Here is a 15,133-nt window from a genome sequence, read left to right on the forward strand (position 1 = left end):
GGGCATCCTAAGGTCTTGTCTAGGAGTGACAAAGGATGTTTGGTGTGTGCCCCTTACTTCTTCAGCACGCATGGTATAGACAGGGATGGTTTGGTGTTTTCTGCACCCTCCACCCTGTTGCCCCTTTCCAGAAGCTACCTGGCATCATCTTCCCCTCCTGCTGCCAGCTGCACAGGGACTTCTGCAAAACACTTCCAGTGCTGCTGCAGCCAAGGATCAGCTTCTCATATTTACCCTGAAACCATGGAGTTGTAGCCCATCTGTTTTAGTGCTGCTGCCTAGGGCAGTGGCTGTATTCATCCTTCAATTAACTCAGTGCTGTTTGAGTTTTATTTTGGTTGGAGTGTGTAAAAGCCCTAACTGCTAGGGCCTGCTTGGCTGCTGCTGAAAACATTTTGTGATGGCTTGAGTTTAGTTTCTGAAATGCTGTTGGCACTTGTACTCTGAAAGACAGAGAAGAAATTACATTTTCTGTTCAACTGCACTGTTTTTTGTGGCTTGAGAATCTCACCAGCAAATAAATTACAGCTTTGTTTCTCTAAGTCAAGTGATTTTTTAATGTGCATCCTTTGAGCATAGAAAAGGTGCTAATAAGGAAGATCTGGGGGCTGAAGAGGAATTTTCTAGAAGTTGCTTTTCAGGCACAAAAAGGAGTCTGTTGTATGGGTCAGCAACTGGCCGTATCTGCTGGGCTGGTTGTGAATCTCTCCAGGAGTGAATTTTTGACACATGCTGCTGCCAAACAAAGCAAGATTAGCATCTTACGACACATGGTTTTTGGTAAGTGCCTAGGCTGCAGCTTAAAGGAGAATGTTTATACTTTCTTGCATCTTTTCATGTTTGTGACTTACACCAGTCTTTGGCCCTAGATCAGTTCAGAGCATGAAATCAGACTTTTTTTCTCCTGATCATGTTGGTATTTGGTCCACATGGCTGAGAACTGGCCTCTTCCACAAAGTTCACCACCTGAGGCCTCACCTCTGTTCAATAGAGATATTAGCAAATAAAATCAAAGGTTGGCGTAAGAGCTGCTGTGTCAGCAGATAGATGATTATTTCTTCCCAGACAGCATTAACCTCTGATGTTAGAGATGACCAAGCTGCAGGTACTGATGGCCAGTAAAAGAAAACTAAAACTGAATTCTCTACAGGTAATCTCTCTGTAAGTCCCATGTTGCTTTATGAGGTTACCATGCAGAGTTAAGCTGGTGCTGCTCTTCTACCCTAGAGCTGGCTAATCTCCACAGGGAGAGAAACAGCCATTTCAAGCAGAGGTAAACATTTTTATTCTTTCTTTAAAAGGAATACACAAAGACAAGCACTCTAAACAATTTGAGGCAATAGTAACAGTTTTCATATCTGCAGTTAAAGTGTACACTCTGAAAGTACTGCAGTTGTCCAGATTTATATATTGTATAAAGTAGGAGTGGGTAAGAAAGAAGCAAAATAATGTAGGGAAATGCTACATTGTAATGTCACAATTAGTCACATTTGTGTTTATGGAAAATCTGAGATGTTCTCCTAGTGTTTGTGTCTGTATATGAACTTCTAAATGGCTGTATGATTGTCTATTGGCAGAAGCCCATTTCTGTGGAAATGAGTATTTCTGATGGTCAGTCTGTGCTTTTCAATTCTTAATTGCAGGTGATTCATGCTCAGGAGGCATAGGTTCCTTTTTTTTTTTTCCCCTCCCCTTCATGAATTGGTGTGCTCAAAGCAGGGCCTGCTGGACCCAGAGAGCAATGCTCCTGCCCACTGTGACATTTCTGGCTGTTGCCAGAAGCTGCCTGTTCTGGGCTTTCTGTCTGTTTTCTCTGCATTTAAGCAAATTGCAAGGAACCTTTGAGTAGAGATGAGATGAGACAAGATGGCTTGAGAATGAGGTGCTGAGCAGATAGAGTGGGATGGATAGGTGAGTCCTAACAGGACAACATTGGGAAGCAAACCAAAGCACAGCTTAAGGATGAGGGGAGAGGTCTTGCATGCAGATGGAGATTGCTAAGGCTGGGGGAAGGCAAAGTCCTGGAAAAGAGAGGAGTGTGTTTGTGAGTAAAGAAGATGATGGTAAGAAAGTGCTGAGTATCCCGAATTTCTCCTGTGCTTAGAATATAAGGAAAGGAAAGGTAGATCTTCAGGAAACATTGCACTTCTGAATGGCTTGAAACAAAGTGAGAAAGGATGAGCTACTTGGATCACATCATCCTCACGATTCGACCTATGTGAACTGACAGCATTAAATATTGCTTGTATAAACTGCCAAAGTAAGAACAAACACTGTGTCTGAGTTGCTCTGAGTAAAGTTGGTATAACAGTACTTGTCAGAAGCTTTCTAGAAAGCTGAAGAAAAGTGTTTACTGTCTTAACATGGTAAATTTGGCTTGTGGGAAATCTGTGTGGTTTTTAAGTACATACGATCTGCACTGTGTATGTAACCCAGCTAATTCTGAGTGAAAGTATCTGTCAGCTTGAAACTGGTCTCAGTTTGAAATTGCAATTTATGTACATGGACAGTGTCCCTGATCGAAAATGTCCTTGCTGATGGGAGTGCCTTTGTACTGACAAAAATCTGACCAATGCTGGTAGGATCACATCTGGACAAAGCTGATAGCATCAGCTTATGTATTTGTGTTTTCTGTAGTGCTCTAGGCCTTTGGAGAAGAGCAGCTTTAAGCTGAATTGCATCTCACTTAGGCCAGAAAATACCATTAAGATAGAACCTGATGCACAGCTTGTAGAAAATGATTTTATCGTGGAAACATTTAGCAGAGCTGAGTTACTGTGAAAAAATCTGAGAACTGACAGTGTAGAGTTTACTGCATTAATTAGGAAGTGCTGCAGCATTAGTGAGAAAATGTATTTTGGATTCCACATTTTCTGTGGGTTTTTTAATCAGGCCTGTAAGTGCTTTTCAGATGCCTAATTGGAGATGCCATACGTGGAAGCCTGTACTATCTGAAAATCAAACCCTTTTCCTAATACTGCATTTCCAAATACTTTTTGTGTATCAGATGAGTTGGTGTTTATGCTTTTTCTATTTCATCCAGTGTAGCAGGTTAGTTTTAGTAATAGAAACGTTCTTGCTCAGAAACACACACTACAGACCCTCTGCTTCACTGTTTCACTGTGCTTGTACTTGCTACTACACTGGTTTATATTAGATAACTTTTTTTTTAAATCACAATAGAAATGACCTTTCGTTTTTTCATTACCTCGTGTAGGATGGCTGGAGGGTATTCTCACACTGTAAAGGCAATAAAGCTCACCGACAGATTTTTTTCTAACAAAATCTTTGTGCACAGCTGCATAACATAAATCATTCCTTCCCATTTCTGAATGTTAGATATTTGTTGTATGAAAGTAACTGCTGTTCTTGCCTGACTTTAACAAGGTTTGAGGTATTTTGTTTGGCACAAATATTGTCGCTTTTTAGCTTTATAACCATACTGCCCTTAGTTGTAACAATTGCATGGCTTGAGTGTGAGCAAGATTAGACTGCCAAGATGTTTGTATTTTCGTAACAGTCAGCTCATATTTTAAAAATACAGTGTGTTTTGTCCTTTACTTAAATTATTTATTTGTAAATTCAACTAGTGCATATATTGCCAGAACCCAGAGTATATCAAAAGCAAATTCAGGTAGTAGAAGAGTTGTCTTCTGGGACTAAAGTAATGCTTTTTACTTACAATTTTGGCCCCTTTTCCATGTGACATTGCATTGCTAAGGGATCATGTTACAATGCTTCTGGAATGAATCGACTTGCACTGCCTTAATTAAAGGTATCAAAGCAGGAATGAATAACCCTGGCTGCATCTGTTGCTGCTGATTTGCTTTTACTGCCACAGTGAAGCACAAGCTGCTTAAGGTCTCTCTGCAGATTCAAGGGGTTCTTGCTGATCTGCAGGATGTGGTAGAGCATCTGCAGGACCTTCCAAAGATCAAACCCCATCATATTCAGGGGGATGGCAGTTTAACTGAGTGCTGCCTTAATAATAAAATCATAATGAATTGTATTTATAAAACCCACTGCCACCGAGGTGATCTGCAAGGACTGCACCCTCTTCATGTGTACAGCTAAAATACAGGGTAAAAAATTGAACAAAATTGCAGTGCAGTTAGGGCAGAGAGTGTTTTGGGAGGGTCTGGCAAAGTCTGTGCCAATTAAACTGGAAAATATCTCATTCCACTAAGCTGTATTTTAGAGATTTTTGACATGATTCTATGTGTGAGAGAGGGACTACAGCAAGTATCTGAAGACAGATTGTGTACTCTAAGGGGAAGCAAAGCAAAATCCTTTCCCAGCTTCAGGCTCAGTTTTGGCGGCCTTAAGGACTCTCAAGTGGAGATGCCACTCAGGCCAAAATTCAAGCAACGGTTTTCCAGATTGCTTGATCTTTATGTAACCTTACAATAAAAGCTAGAAATTCGTGTTTTGTTGGATGCAGCAGGTAGTTCCAGTGAGCAGACAATTGCAAACAGAGCTCAGGCAGGAACGCTGCAGTCGGAAGTGGCTTCAGACAGCAATGCTGGCTATGTGGGTGGCTCAGCTTGTGACCCTGTGGTGTGATGAGGATGGAAAAACTCTCATCAGCTCCAAGGCAGATAAGCACAGCATCTTGCAGAAAGCCTTGGTGATTTGTGGCATCAGAACTGAAGCTAGTCAGAGCAGTAAAACAGTGGATCAGAGTCAAAGTTTGCAACATAGCCCTGAGCTCAAAATGTCAGATCAGTTGTAAAGCAAGTCATAAGAGCGACAGAACTTAGAAGATGTTGGGATTTTATTTCTTAAAAAATTGATTTGAGAATTAAAATTTGGGATTAGAAATATGTTGGTACTTTTAATATTTACTCATTACTTCCAAAAAGAGCTTGTAGTCTGTTTAAAAAAAAAAAAACAACCTCCTTTTTTCCAAAATATTTTGCAGTCCTTGCATACTCTGATTTTATTTTAGCAGTGTTAATTGCCATCCAGAAGAGGAAAAACCTAATGGCAGGAATAAGTTGCGTGGAAACTCATTTATTGGAATTTAAATTGAGATTGAAAAAATCTTTCTGGTGTGGTTTAAAATGGAATTTATAGATATATACATAGCAAAATAATATTATATTCTCCTTACTCCTCACAGTATGTTGGCTTCTGATCTGCATGTTTGCTATTTTTCAAATGTGTTTCTATAGTTTCAGTTCTAGCTGGATAAAGAAAATACCTTTTCACATTTTTAGTTTAAGTAAAAAGGGGGAAATCTTAACAAGTTGTTCTATACTCTAATAGTAAAAAGGAAGTTTAGAACCTAGGTGCCATATTATCTTAATAATTCTGCAAGTGCTTCTGCGGTTATTTCTGTGTTGAAGAGTTTCCAACAAAACATCAAGATTTTTTGTTTTCTTTCAGATACTGATGAATACAGACCACCTGTTTGGAAATCTTACTGTAAGTATCTCAGCGTTTTGGGGTTTTTTTTCCAAATCAGAGCTGGAAAAGTTTCAGTTTGATTCTTTAAAAGGCTCATTTCTCTTTTCATCAGAAAGTGAGTTTAAGAAGCCTCAAAGGGGTTCATTTCTGTCTAGAGATAGGTGCAGCCAAACTACCCCGCAGGACAAGTCAGCATAGATTATTTGGAGGAGTAGATTCTCTGCCCCTTATTAACATAAGTTGTCCCACTCCTGGTTGGTCTCACTTATAGTAGTTTGTTTGTCTAGACCAGAGCTTACATAAGCTCCATTCATGCCTTAAATTTTGTATCCTTGCAAACTCCTAGGGCTCCTGTGATCTAGTACCTTGCATCACTACAGCTAAGCTTGAGCTGGTTAAAAAAATTCAAAATAAACTGCTTTCCTCAGGAATTTGCTGATGTATTAAAATGAGAGCATTTGTTTGGCGTGGTGTGACAAATCACAAGCCGGTTTTTTGAAGCCCTGACTAGAAGGGCCTGGTTTGCTACTAACCTGCCTGTGCTCTGCAGGTCTTGGTGTGTGTGCCCTAGCCCAGAGGGAGCTGGCCTTGCAGGCTGCCTTAGTCAGGTGTGCAGGGCAGCAGTCCAGGTGCCTTGCCCTGGGATCAGAGTGCCACTCTCTTGGGAACTTCACAACTTGCTGTTTTCATTTCAAAAAACAAACCCAAACCAAACCAAATAAACCACACCCACAAAAAAGCAAACAGCCATTTTTAAATGCAAAGGAATTCCGTGTAAAGGAATGACCTGTTGTTTGGCTGTGCTAATGGAGGTTTAGTGACATGAAAGACAGCATGAGAAAAATGTAAAAGAGCATTGTAACTTCCCACAGTGCCTCACCTTTAAGTTCTAGTTCTTTATAGACAGAAAAGCCAAAATGTGAGGCATTTTGAGACTTGAGGAACCACAGCAAGACAGAAGAGTCTTCTGTGAAAAGCAGATTTTGAAAACAGAATGTTTGTGTGTATAACACACTTAACAGTTTAGGGATGTCAGACTTACATTTGCATTACTCTGTATATATTCAGCTTGGTGTCTTCAGGCTGGATAAAGGGATTTTTACTCAAGCAACATTTCACATCAAGAAAATGTTTGCTCTCTAAAGGTTGAGGAGATTTAGTACTTGAGAAAATGTAGTTATTTCAAAAGGTTTCCATCCTGCTGTGGGAGACTTTTCAATTAGAGATGTGGAATTAAAGGCTTGGTGAGAACCATGGTTAGAAAGACAGGCAAGTGTAAGAGGGCAGATTCAATTATTTTTTCAGCTCTGTACCTTCTGTGAACTCAGGGAACACTGCTTCCTTGTTCAGTTTATTGCATGCCATAATCTATAACAGGGAGGTTCAACCTCTCTAATACCGGATCTTTATTGGCAGCTTGACAGCAGCTGAAAGCCTGGGCACGTGCAAATGCATGTGCACCCACTTTCCAACATGGTTTGCAAGTATGATTTGTGTGTACCCACTCTCCTACAACATCATGGTCTGCCTGCCATGGTGAACTTTCCTGTGGTTCAGAAGTAAGCTTTGAATCCCAAGGTTTGATTAGATTTCTGTCTCATGGCAGATGAAGAGGAATGTCTTGTTTGACTTCCCTGGCAATAATTACAGCAAGGAAACTGGTGTTGAACAGTCTGAATTGCATACATCAATTAGAGGAGGAGGGATAGAAGTCCTGTTTTGTAACTTAGCTAGTCAGCTTGCTGTGCTTCTTACTAGAACAGAAGAAAGGTATTGCCATTGGTGAAAAAGAATTTCCTTTCAGAAAATCTTTTCATCCTGGCTTGAAGTAAGGTGGGAAACAGTTTTCAGCCAGTTTCTGTGGAGCATGCTGATTGTGGGTCTCCACTGCTCTTTTTTGAAATTCAGAAAAGTCTTTACTTGCTCTTTGATTTTATTTTTTTTTTCATTTGAACTTGGTGCTGCAGTTCTCAGAGTTCCATATGGACGAGGTCCAGTGCCATCAAATACAACTTTTACAATGGAAGCTAGGGAATCTCTGTGCTGGCAGTGTAAATGCTCATGCTATGCTTAAAATGATACTTGCAGTTTTATATACCAATGTGGTGTTGTTCATCACTTGCAAAAATAATTTTCATATTACCAGTACAGTATGGAAATGACTGATTTTAATAACAACAGGAAAAACCATTAGGATTTTTTATTTGGAACAAAGGGAGTATTTTTTCCAGTTTATCTTATGATTCTGTGATCATTGGGCATCTTGCCATTTCCTCCATTCCCATGTAGCTTGATACATAAATACAGCATTTGCCAGCGGAAAAGACTTGGGATCAAATGAGAATTGTAATGAAGTCAAATCATATCAGTTGAATTAATGTGTGGTCTTATTATCTGAAGAAGGTGATAGCAAATGTTATTAGACCTTGGTTTTAGTACTAATGATTGAAGCATAATTTAATTTTGAAAGATTACAATTCCAAATGTCCATTTTGCCAGTTATAATGTACTATTGAAATACTAACTTAGTGTTGACAGCCTCATTTTGAAGGTGGCTTGCCAAACTAGATTCAGTTGGGATGGAAGTTGAAAGTCATTCCTTTGGTATTATACTAAAAAGTCCACACATACTGGTAGCATTAAATTTACATCTGGTTCCAAAAATCTGTTCTGCCTTGATAGAGCTTATTTTAAAAATAGAGAAAAAGGAGGAGGGAAGATGTAAATGTAAGTAAGCGTATGTCATAATTTGGGCCTTAGCTAGTTTATGCTGCTACTCAACTCGTTATGTTTTGCAGATCTTTAGATCTGCAAATGCAAAGGCTATCTTTCTCTTTCTTCAGAAAGGTCCTCACTGAGCAGTGGCAAAGGCAGAGGGTTTGATACCACACAGTTCTGAGTGATTCTTGTAAAGTCTTGACATATTGAAGGTGACTGGATGTGTGCCCAGCATAGTAGGACCGGGCTCCATCTGTTTGCTGAAGAAAGTCTGACAGCTGCCTGATTTGGCATATAATGAACTTTAATTTGTGTTTATTATGATTCTTTTTCTAATCTGTTTGTTGGAAACTTGTCAGGTCTCACCTAGTTATTCCATATTACTTGATCAATTGATTGTAAAGAAAATCAATATCCTGTTTTGGCTTGCAACATTCTTTTTTTCTGACCACTTGTGAGTCAATTTTTATATCCTTGGTATCCTTGCATTAGACTTTGCAGAATGTCTCCTTTATATAAACAGCAGTGTTTAATGTTAAATGCTTACCTTACACAGTGATTCTGTATTAATTAGAATTTAACTTCTGCTTCCTCCCAGTATATCAGTTACAACAGGAAGCTCCCCATCCTAGAAGAATAACCTGCACTCGTGAGGTAGGTATCACAGAGTTCAGTTTTATATAGTCCAGCAATTCCATGTCTGTACTTAATTGTGTCCAGCCCAAAGAGTGGCTCCTTGGGACACTTTGTGCTGTGATTAGAGTGAGTAGCCTTGGGGGTACTGATACTCGGAAATCCATTTATTCTAAAAATGAAATTTAAAGGATTTTGATGTGTATCATCATTTACTGAGAATCATTTACTACTTTTCGATTCCTAGATACATGGAAACACACCTTTTCTCCTCCTTTTTGCATCAGAAATTCACAGAAGCAAGAGCAGAGCTGTACAGGGGAACTATGCACCTGTTCGTACAGACATCACTGCTAGGTGTGTAAAATAAATCAGCAGAGGGAAGACTAAAACCTCCCCTGGTGCTGTTATTTGAGTCACAGTACTTCAGACTCATTAATAGCAGGAGCTGAGCTATGCAGAGCCACAGATTTTACGGACTGAAGTGGTAACAATGGGATCCCCTCAATAGACAGTGATACGGAAGCACCTGCTCATGGGATAAGCTGTCGAGGTAGACCTCACATTGCTACTGTGCCCTGAGCTGCCATTCAGCAGAGCAGCACCTCTCCAGGGTTGTGGTGTTGGAGGGTTTAACTGACACCAAACATTAGTGCCAGCAAGATTTAGTCATAACTACATCCATCTTGCAGCTTCAGTGAAGAACCTGGGAAACATTAATTTCAATTTCAAAAATGCTGAAATGTTAGGCAGTATTACAAAACACAGCTCTTACTGAATAACTGGAAGTTATTACATTGCTGCAATAAAACTTGAGTATTTTTGTCATGTGCCAAGAGAAAGAAAATGAATCTTTGAGATATGTTATTTGCTTCAATGTAGTGTTAAGTACAGAGGGATGTAGCACTGTCTGGAGGGAACATTAATAGCTTATAGTTTAGATCACAAGGAGGAATTCTTGATAGAATTAAGCAGGCAATTTTCTGTCATTTTTTCAAAAGTCCAAGTATAATTCTATGAAATAGTCTGGCAATTTTCAAAATAAAATGTAGAAATTTAACAGAAATGAAGTACTGTGTTTAATGGATGCACTCATTTTCCTCTGTTAATTTGTTGTTTCGAAAAAAGGTATAGCTGTAACTTACTGCACTTAAGCAAGATATAGCTACAGGAAAGAACAATACATGAATTTTGCAAGAATGATAGCAAAATTTTTTGTTTTGACAAGGATTTCTACTGTTAATGAGCATCCAAGAAGAGGTTTTCTGGTTGAAATTGTTGTGCAGGTACCTTAGGTACATCAAATAAGGTCAGATGGACATTTGAAGGAAAGACAGCTACAGAAGATAAGATCCAAGCTGTGAAAAAATTGAAGTTTTTCCAGTTTTTTATTCCCATTGCAACATTATTAAGAAGGTTCTGTTCTATTTTGGGTGTTCCCTATGGTACATATTTTCATTACATTAATATACAAAGTATCTGAAGTCTTGTAAAAGCTTAGTATTACAATACAGGTTTATGATTCAGAGTGCTCACCTGGATAGGATAAAGTATTTTATTCCTTGCCTCCAATGGATTGTCCTTATTGTTGTAAAGTGCTGTTGCAAAGTTGCTTTTTCCTTCCTCTCCTCAGAAGTATTTCACTGGTGGAAGAAGTGGTAGTATGTGTGTGGTTATAGGTACACAGGCATACTGTAAAACATTGAAGGGATTTTTGGTAGCATTCTGACCCTGTTTCTTGAGGTGCTGACATTATGCACGTACAATCACTGTAGCCTTTTCTTTTCTGAGCCTTATCTCTGAGTCCTGCTCTTGTTTACTCCTGTAGTGACAGACTGAAAGTGTAATGCTCATAAAGTAGCCTGACTTGTGGTGAGGGGTGAAAATTTTTCTGTTTCTTCAGTTAGATGCTATGAGAACCTCATCTGTGAATGTTTTAATTCCCACAGAATTAGAACCTTCATTTTTTGTATATATTTTGATTTCTTTAAAAGGAAAAAAACCAAAACCAACAAAGAAATGGAAAAAACCCAAACAAACCCATAATAGAAAGTACCAGCACAGTTAAGGAAATCATACAACGCTTAACATGACAATTGTAATTATTTTGTAATTATTTGGCTGCACAAAGTATATGTACTCTGTAGTCAGGGAGATATTGTAAACTGATCAAGTAGTCTGGGATATTCAGTAAGAAATGTTGGCATTATATCTCAGGCTAGTTTGACTGCAGAGAAGGGCTTGGGGATCTTTTGCCCTAGTGGTTAAGACCTCACTAGCAGATTTCATACTAAGTTCTTCTTCATAGTATTTCTTAGAATACTATTAGCTAATCCAGTCAAATAAGCAGAGACATAAATGTGTATTCAGTATCTGAAAATTAAAAATTTTTCCTGCCTTTGGAGTGATGGAAATTGTTCAGCTATTGATCAGATACAAATTGTCCTCTTTTTAGAACAGAACAAGAAACTTGCCAGCCAAGTATAAAAACATCTGCGTAAAGCTTCTTCAAATATGAATCACAGTGACTACTACAACTTTGCCATCCTCATTTTCACTGAATTTAAATTCTGTTAATTGGAAAGTTTTATTAGCTGTAATAGAGATAGTAATTGAAAAGTTGGACTGGTTTATGAAGGAAAATTTGCTATGAGTGAGTGGTGTCCTCTAGCCTGTTACAGTCAAGGGGGATTTGCATAAGTACCACAAACAGTCAAAACACTCTGCTAAGTCCTGTCATGACTGGGGAAAGAAATGCAACACAGTGGTGTCTCTAATGTCATATTTCTATGAATTTATTCCAAAACAAGGTTATGACATATGACAAACTTTAAGTAAGTGTAAAACTATCCCTGTGTCAGAGTGAACAGAAAAATGATACATTCTGTGTTATTTTAAAATAGCTTCTTGAACTCTGCTGAGTAAACTGGTGTCTGTACCATGAACATTGTTGTAGAAACTGAGAAATAAGAGCTGCAGATATAGAAGCTAGTGAGAATTGAAGTAAGTAACACAAAACTATGAAAGAATTAGTCAGGTATTTAGCTGCAGAACAGAGCTTATTAAATACACATTTTATCATTGAAGAATTAGTTTATTTTTTTATAAAAAAATAGTTATTGGAAGCTTATTTTTAAGTAATAAAGGTAAAATTGAAAGAATACATTATCAGTGTGCATTTTCGTACTTCTGCATTAATTCTTTATAATGCAGATAACAGTTTTTCATTATAAGTGTTGAGCAATTTATGCAGCTGAGCTGATTTGAAGTGAAAATATATTCAGCAAGCAGTAACTTGTTTAACCTTTCTCTCTGGTCTCAGCCTCTCCTGCTTGTGTTGAGCTTTGTGATCTGTTCTTTCTCAGCTGGGTTTCTATTAGCAGCCATGCATGAGTCAATGGGGAGCAGAATCTTTTCCTAAGTGGTTGAATTATTCAGCCGTATAAACAAATTCATAAATACTAGGAAGAGAATTTTGGTCCTGAGAACATCAAAGAGGTCAGTAAGAATGAACAATATGTAGTTTGGTGAGGTATTAGCACATAAATTGCTCTTCTTACCTTTTTGTAATCCACCTGTTGACAAAAGCAAGAGTGATGATTAGGGGGAAAAGCTCTTGTTAAAGAATAATTGGAAATCACATCATAAAAAACCCCCAGCCCTTTATTTCACGTGCAAAGGCACACATTGTACAAGTGCTGATACTGAGAGGTGTATTCAACAGAATGACCTACTTAACATGAAATGCTTCTCAAATACAAAGAATTCAAGTTTCTGCTCTGCTACACCAGTTTCATATCAGAGCAACACACAGATCAGTGGAGAGACGCTGAAGTAAAAAGAGCATTGCATTCATTTGGGATTTTTTATTGTGAAGGTGTAGCAGATTCAAGTCTGTTAATACTCCATGAGGTTAAAGTTGATGATTCCATAACATTCTAAGGTTATTTGACTTCTGCATGAGGCTTGCCTGCAAATTATAATGTTGTTTGTCCCATTAATACTGTATTTCCTCCATGAAATTCATATTTGTTGTGCTTCTAATCTTACATACATGTGTGCGTGTACAGGCATATTTAGGACAGCCTTGACTGCTATATGAATGAAATGCATTAATGAATGAAAGCATTCCACGAAAAATTTTAAATAACTATACGAAAGGATACATATTGTGGAGATAATTAAAATCACTGGCCTTTTCTGTCCTTTTAGGAGGCTTCATCCTAATTCAGTGCTAATAGTTAACAAGCCTGTTAACCAGCATCTCTGTGTAGTATTGTGAAAGTGGTAAAGAAACACGGAATAGATGGGCATATATAATGCACAGCCTTCTTAGAGCTGTTTGTAAGGTGGCTTTATCAGCATGATAGTCAATCAGGATGACTTTCCAAATTTCATGGTAGGTAAGCTCCTTTCCAAATGCATGTCTACTGTAAGGTACTTGCCAAGTCTGCCTGATTTGCCTGTTCATAAATTTGGTTTCATTGCCTTCACACCTCCGTTTCAAAAAAAAAGGGGAAATTAAGCAATGGTAGATATCTTGTTGACCTTTGTGTTTCTTGCAGGTATCATAGGGAGACCTTAATTTTTTCCCATGGCCTCTACATTAGTGATATACAAATAAACACATTGAAAGCAAATATCTCATGCTTTTTTTCCCCCTTTGTTTTTCCTAGGTAGAAGCAATTTTTAAACCCTTGCCAAGCAAACAGCAATAGGAAATTTTTCCCATAAATAAAAATCCCGAGAAGTCAAAAGGCAGCATTCAGCTGATCTTTCCTGGATACAGAGAAAAAGAAGCAGCTAAGGCTGCCCTTACACTCAGCAATGCTTTGGTCCAAAAATATTGCCAAATCAGAAAGAAACTCTGCAGAGGATAATTACACACTGTATTTTCAGCTATCAGCTTTAGCTAATAGGACCGATTTCTTGCTATCATCTTATTTTAAAATGTATTTCCTTTCTTAGGTGGGTTTAGTTCCAGTCCAGATGTTTTGGTTTTGTCTCCTTAACTTAAGGATGACGGACTGTGAAAGTAGACTAATGAAGCTTCTGAGCTAAACTGTTTTGGCTTTCAGTGCTCATGTGCAAAGGGAAGATACACGGGTGCCTGCGATTGTAATTTGTAGAATTAATTTTGTAGCATACAGTCTGGCAGAAACTTTTTGAAGTCCAAGCAAACACAAAAGACCAAGAAAGCTGCATGTTGCTTCTGGTTCTGGTGCAGTTAAGGATGCCTAAAGTAAGAACAAACACTGTGTCTAAGTTGCAAGGGGTACAGTTGGTGTAACAACACCTGTCAGAAGCTTTATAGAAAGCTTGAGAACAGTGTTTACTGTCTTACATGGTAAATTTGGCTTATGGGCAGTCTGTGTGGTTTTCTGAGTACACACAAACTGCACTGGGTATGTAGCCCAGTTATTCTGAGTGAATTAGAAGGCCCCTGCTGAGTTCTGATGGAATTTTCTTAAAGTCTTAACATATGTTATTATAGATGTGAAAACCCCCTAATATTATCATAAATGTAAAAACTTATGAAAAAAACACTAACAGGCAGTAAAATTCAGTGAATTGAGGTTCCAGCTGCACTGAGTCTTATGCAAGCAAAAAGTGTTGCATATTGACATTTATACTGAAGTTTTTGCAAGTTGGTAAAACTGATCAGTAGAGACAGAGTGTTAACAGAAGTGGTTATTTTCCTCTTTAACTGATCATCCACCAAATGAACTGCAAGCCCAGTTAAAAATGCCTGAAAGTCCTGTGGAGGTTTTTTCAGATGCTTTGTTCCAGTCATCTTCCCATTCACATTTTCGAATGTTTGCACACAGAGCATATCATAAATTGTCTTAGGATTTGCAAGTACTCTGAAGATGCCCTGTCAAGTTACTAATCCGTTTCCGAAAAGGAATGTTTTGCTCATAGAAATTTTCCAGTTCTGTCTTATAAATTCACTGAGATAAATATAAAATCTCACTAGACAGAGAACAAAATCTTATTCAAGGATTCTTCTTTTAACAACTGCCCTAAAACTAGTATTTTGGCATAAGGGTTTTAGTTAAGAATTGTTTCAAGTTTCTGTAACAACAGCAGTAAAATGCTTTCATTTTTTTCTCTGTTTATGTTGATATCTTCTTATTGAAGAAATAGCCTACATTTAACAAAAAGTATCTAAGACCTTTTTTCTTTCTTGAAATGATCCAGTCTCTTCAGGCCCCTTGAAAACAGCTATCACACCAGTCAACTCTTGTTTTCTGTTATAAAGGAAAAGGAAATCTTTTAGAACATGATAAATCTTTCCAGTGATGGAATGTTTTTTCCAAAGTGATGAACTATTACAATAGCTTTCTATTTGCTGGGAATGCGGAAGAATTGT

The 15,133-nt window shown here is 38.1% G+C and overlaps 1 protein-coding gene across 1 annotated transcript in view; it reads left to right on the top strand.

The window, feature by feature from the left end:
• CHN1 (chimerin 1) overlaps positions 1 to 15,133 on the top strand; it is a 96,829-nt gene that overhangs the window by 16,550 nt on the left and 65,146 nt on the right. The window contains exons 3-4 of the mRNA XM_082284614.1: positions 5,389 to 5,427; positions 8,726 to 8,781. Coding sequence (XP_082140740.1) covers positions 5,389 to 5,427; positions 8,726 to 8,781 — 95 coding nt within the window. The remainder of the gene's footprint in view (positions 1 to 5,388; positions 5,428 to 8,725; positions 8,782 to 15,133) is intronic.

Source organism: Coloeus monedula (assembly GCF_965178545.1).
Source record: "Coloeus monedula genome assembly, chromosome: 7".
Classification (NCBI taxonomy): Eukaryota; Metazoa; Chordata; class Aves; order Passeriformes; family Corvidae; genus Coloeus; species Coloeus monedula.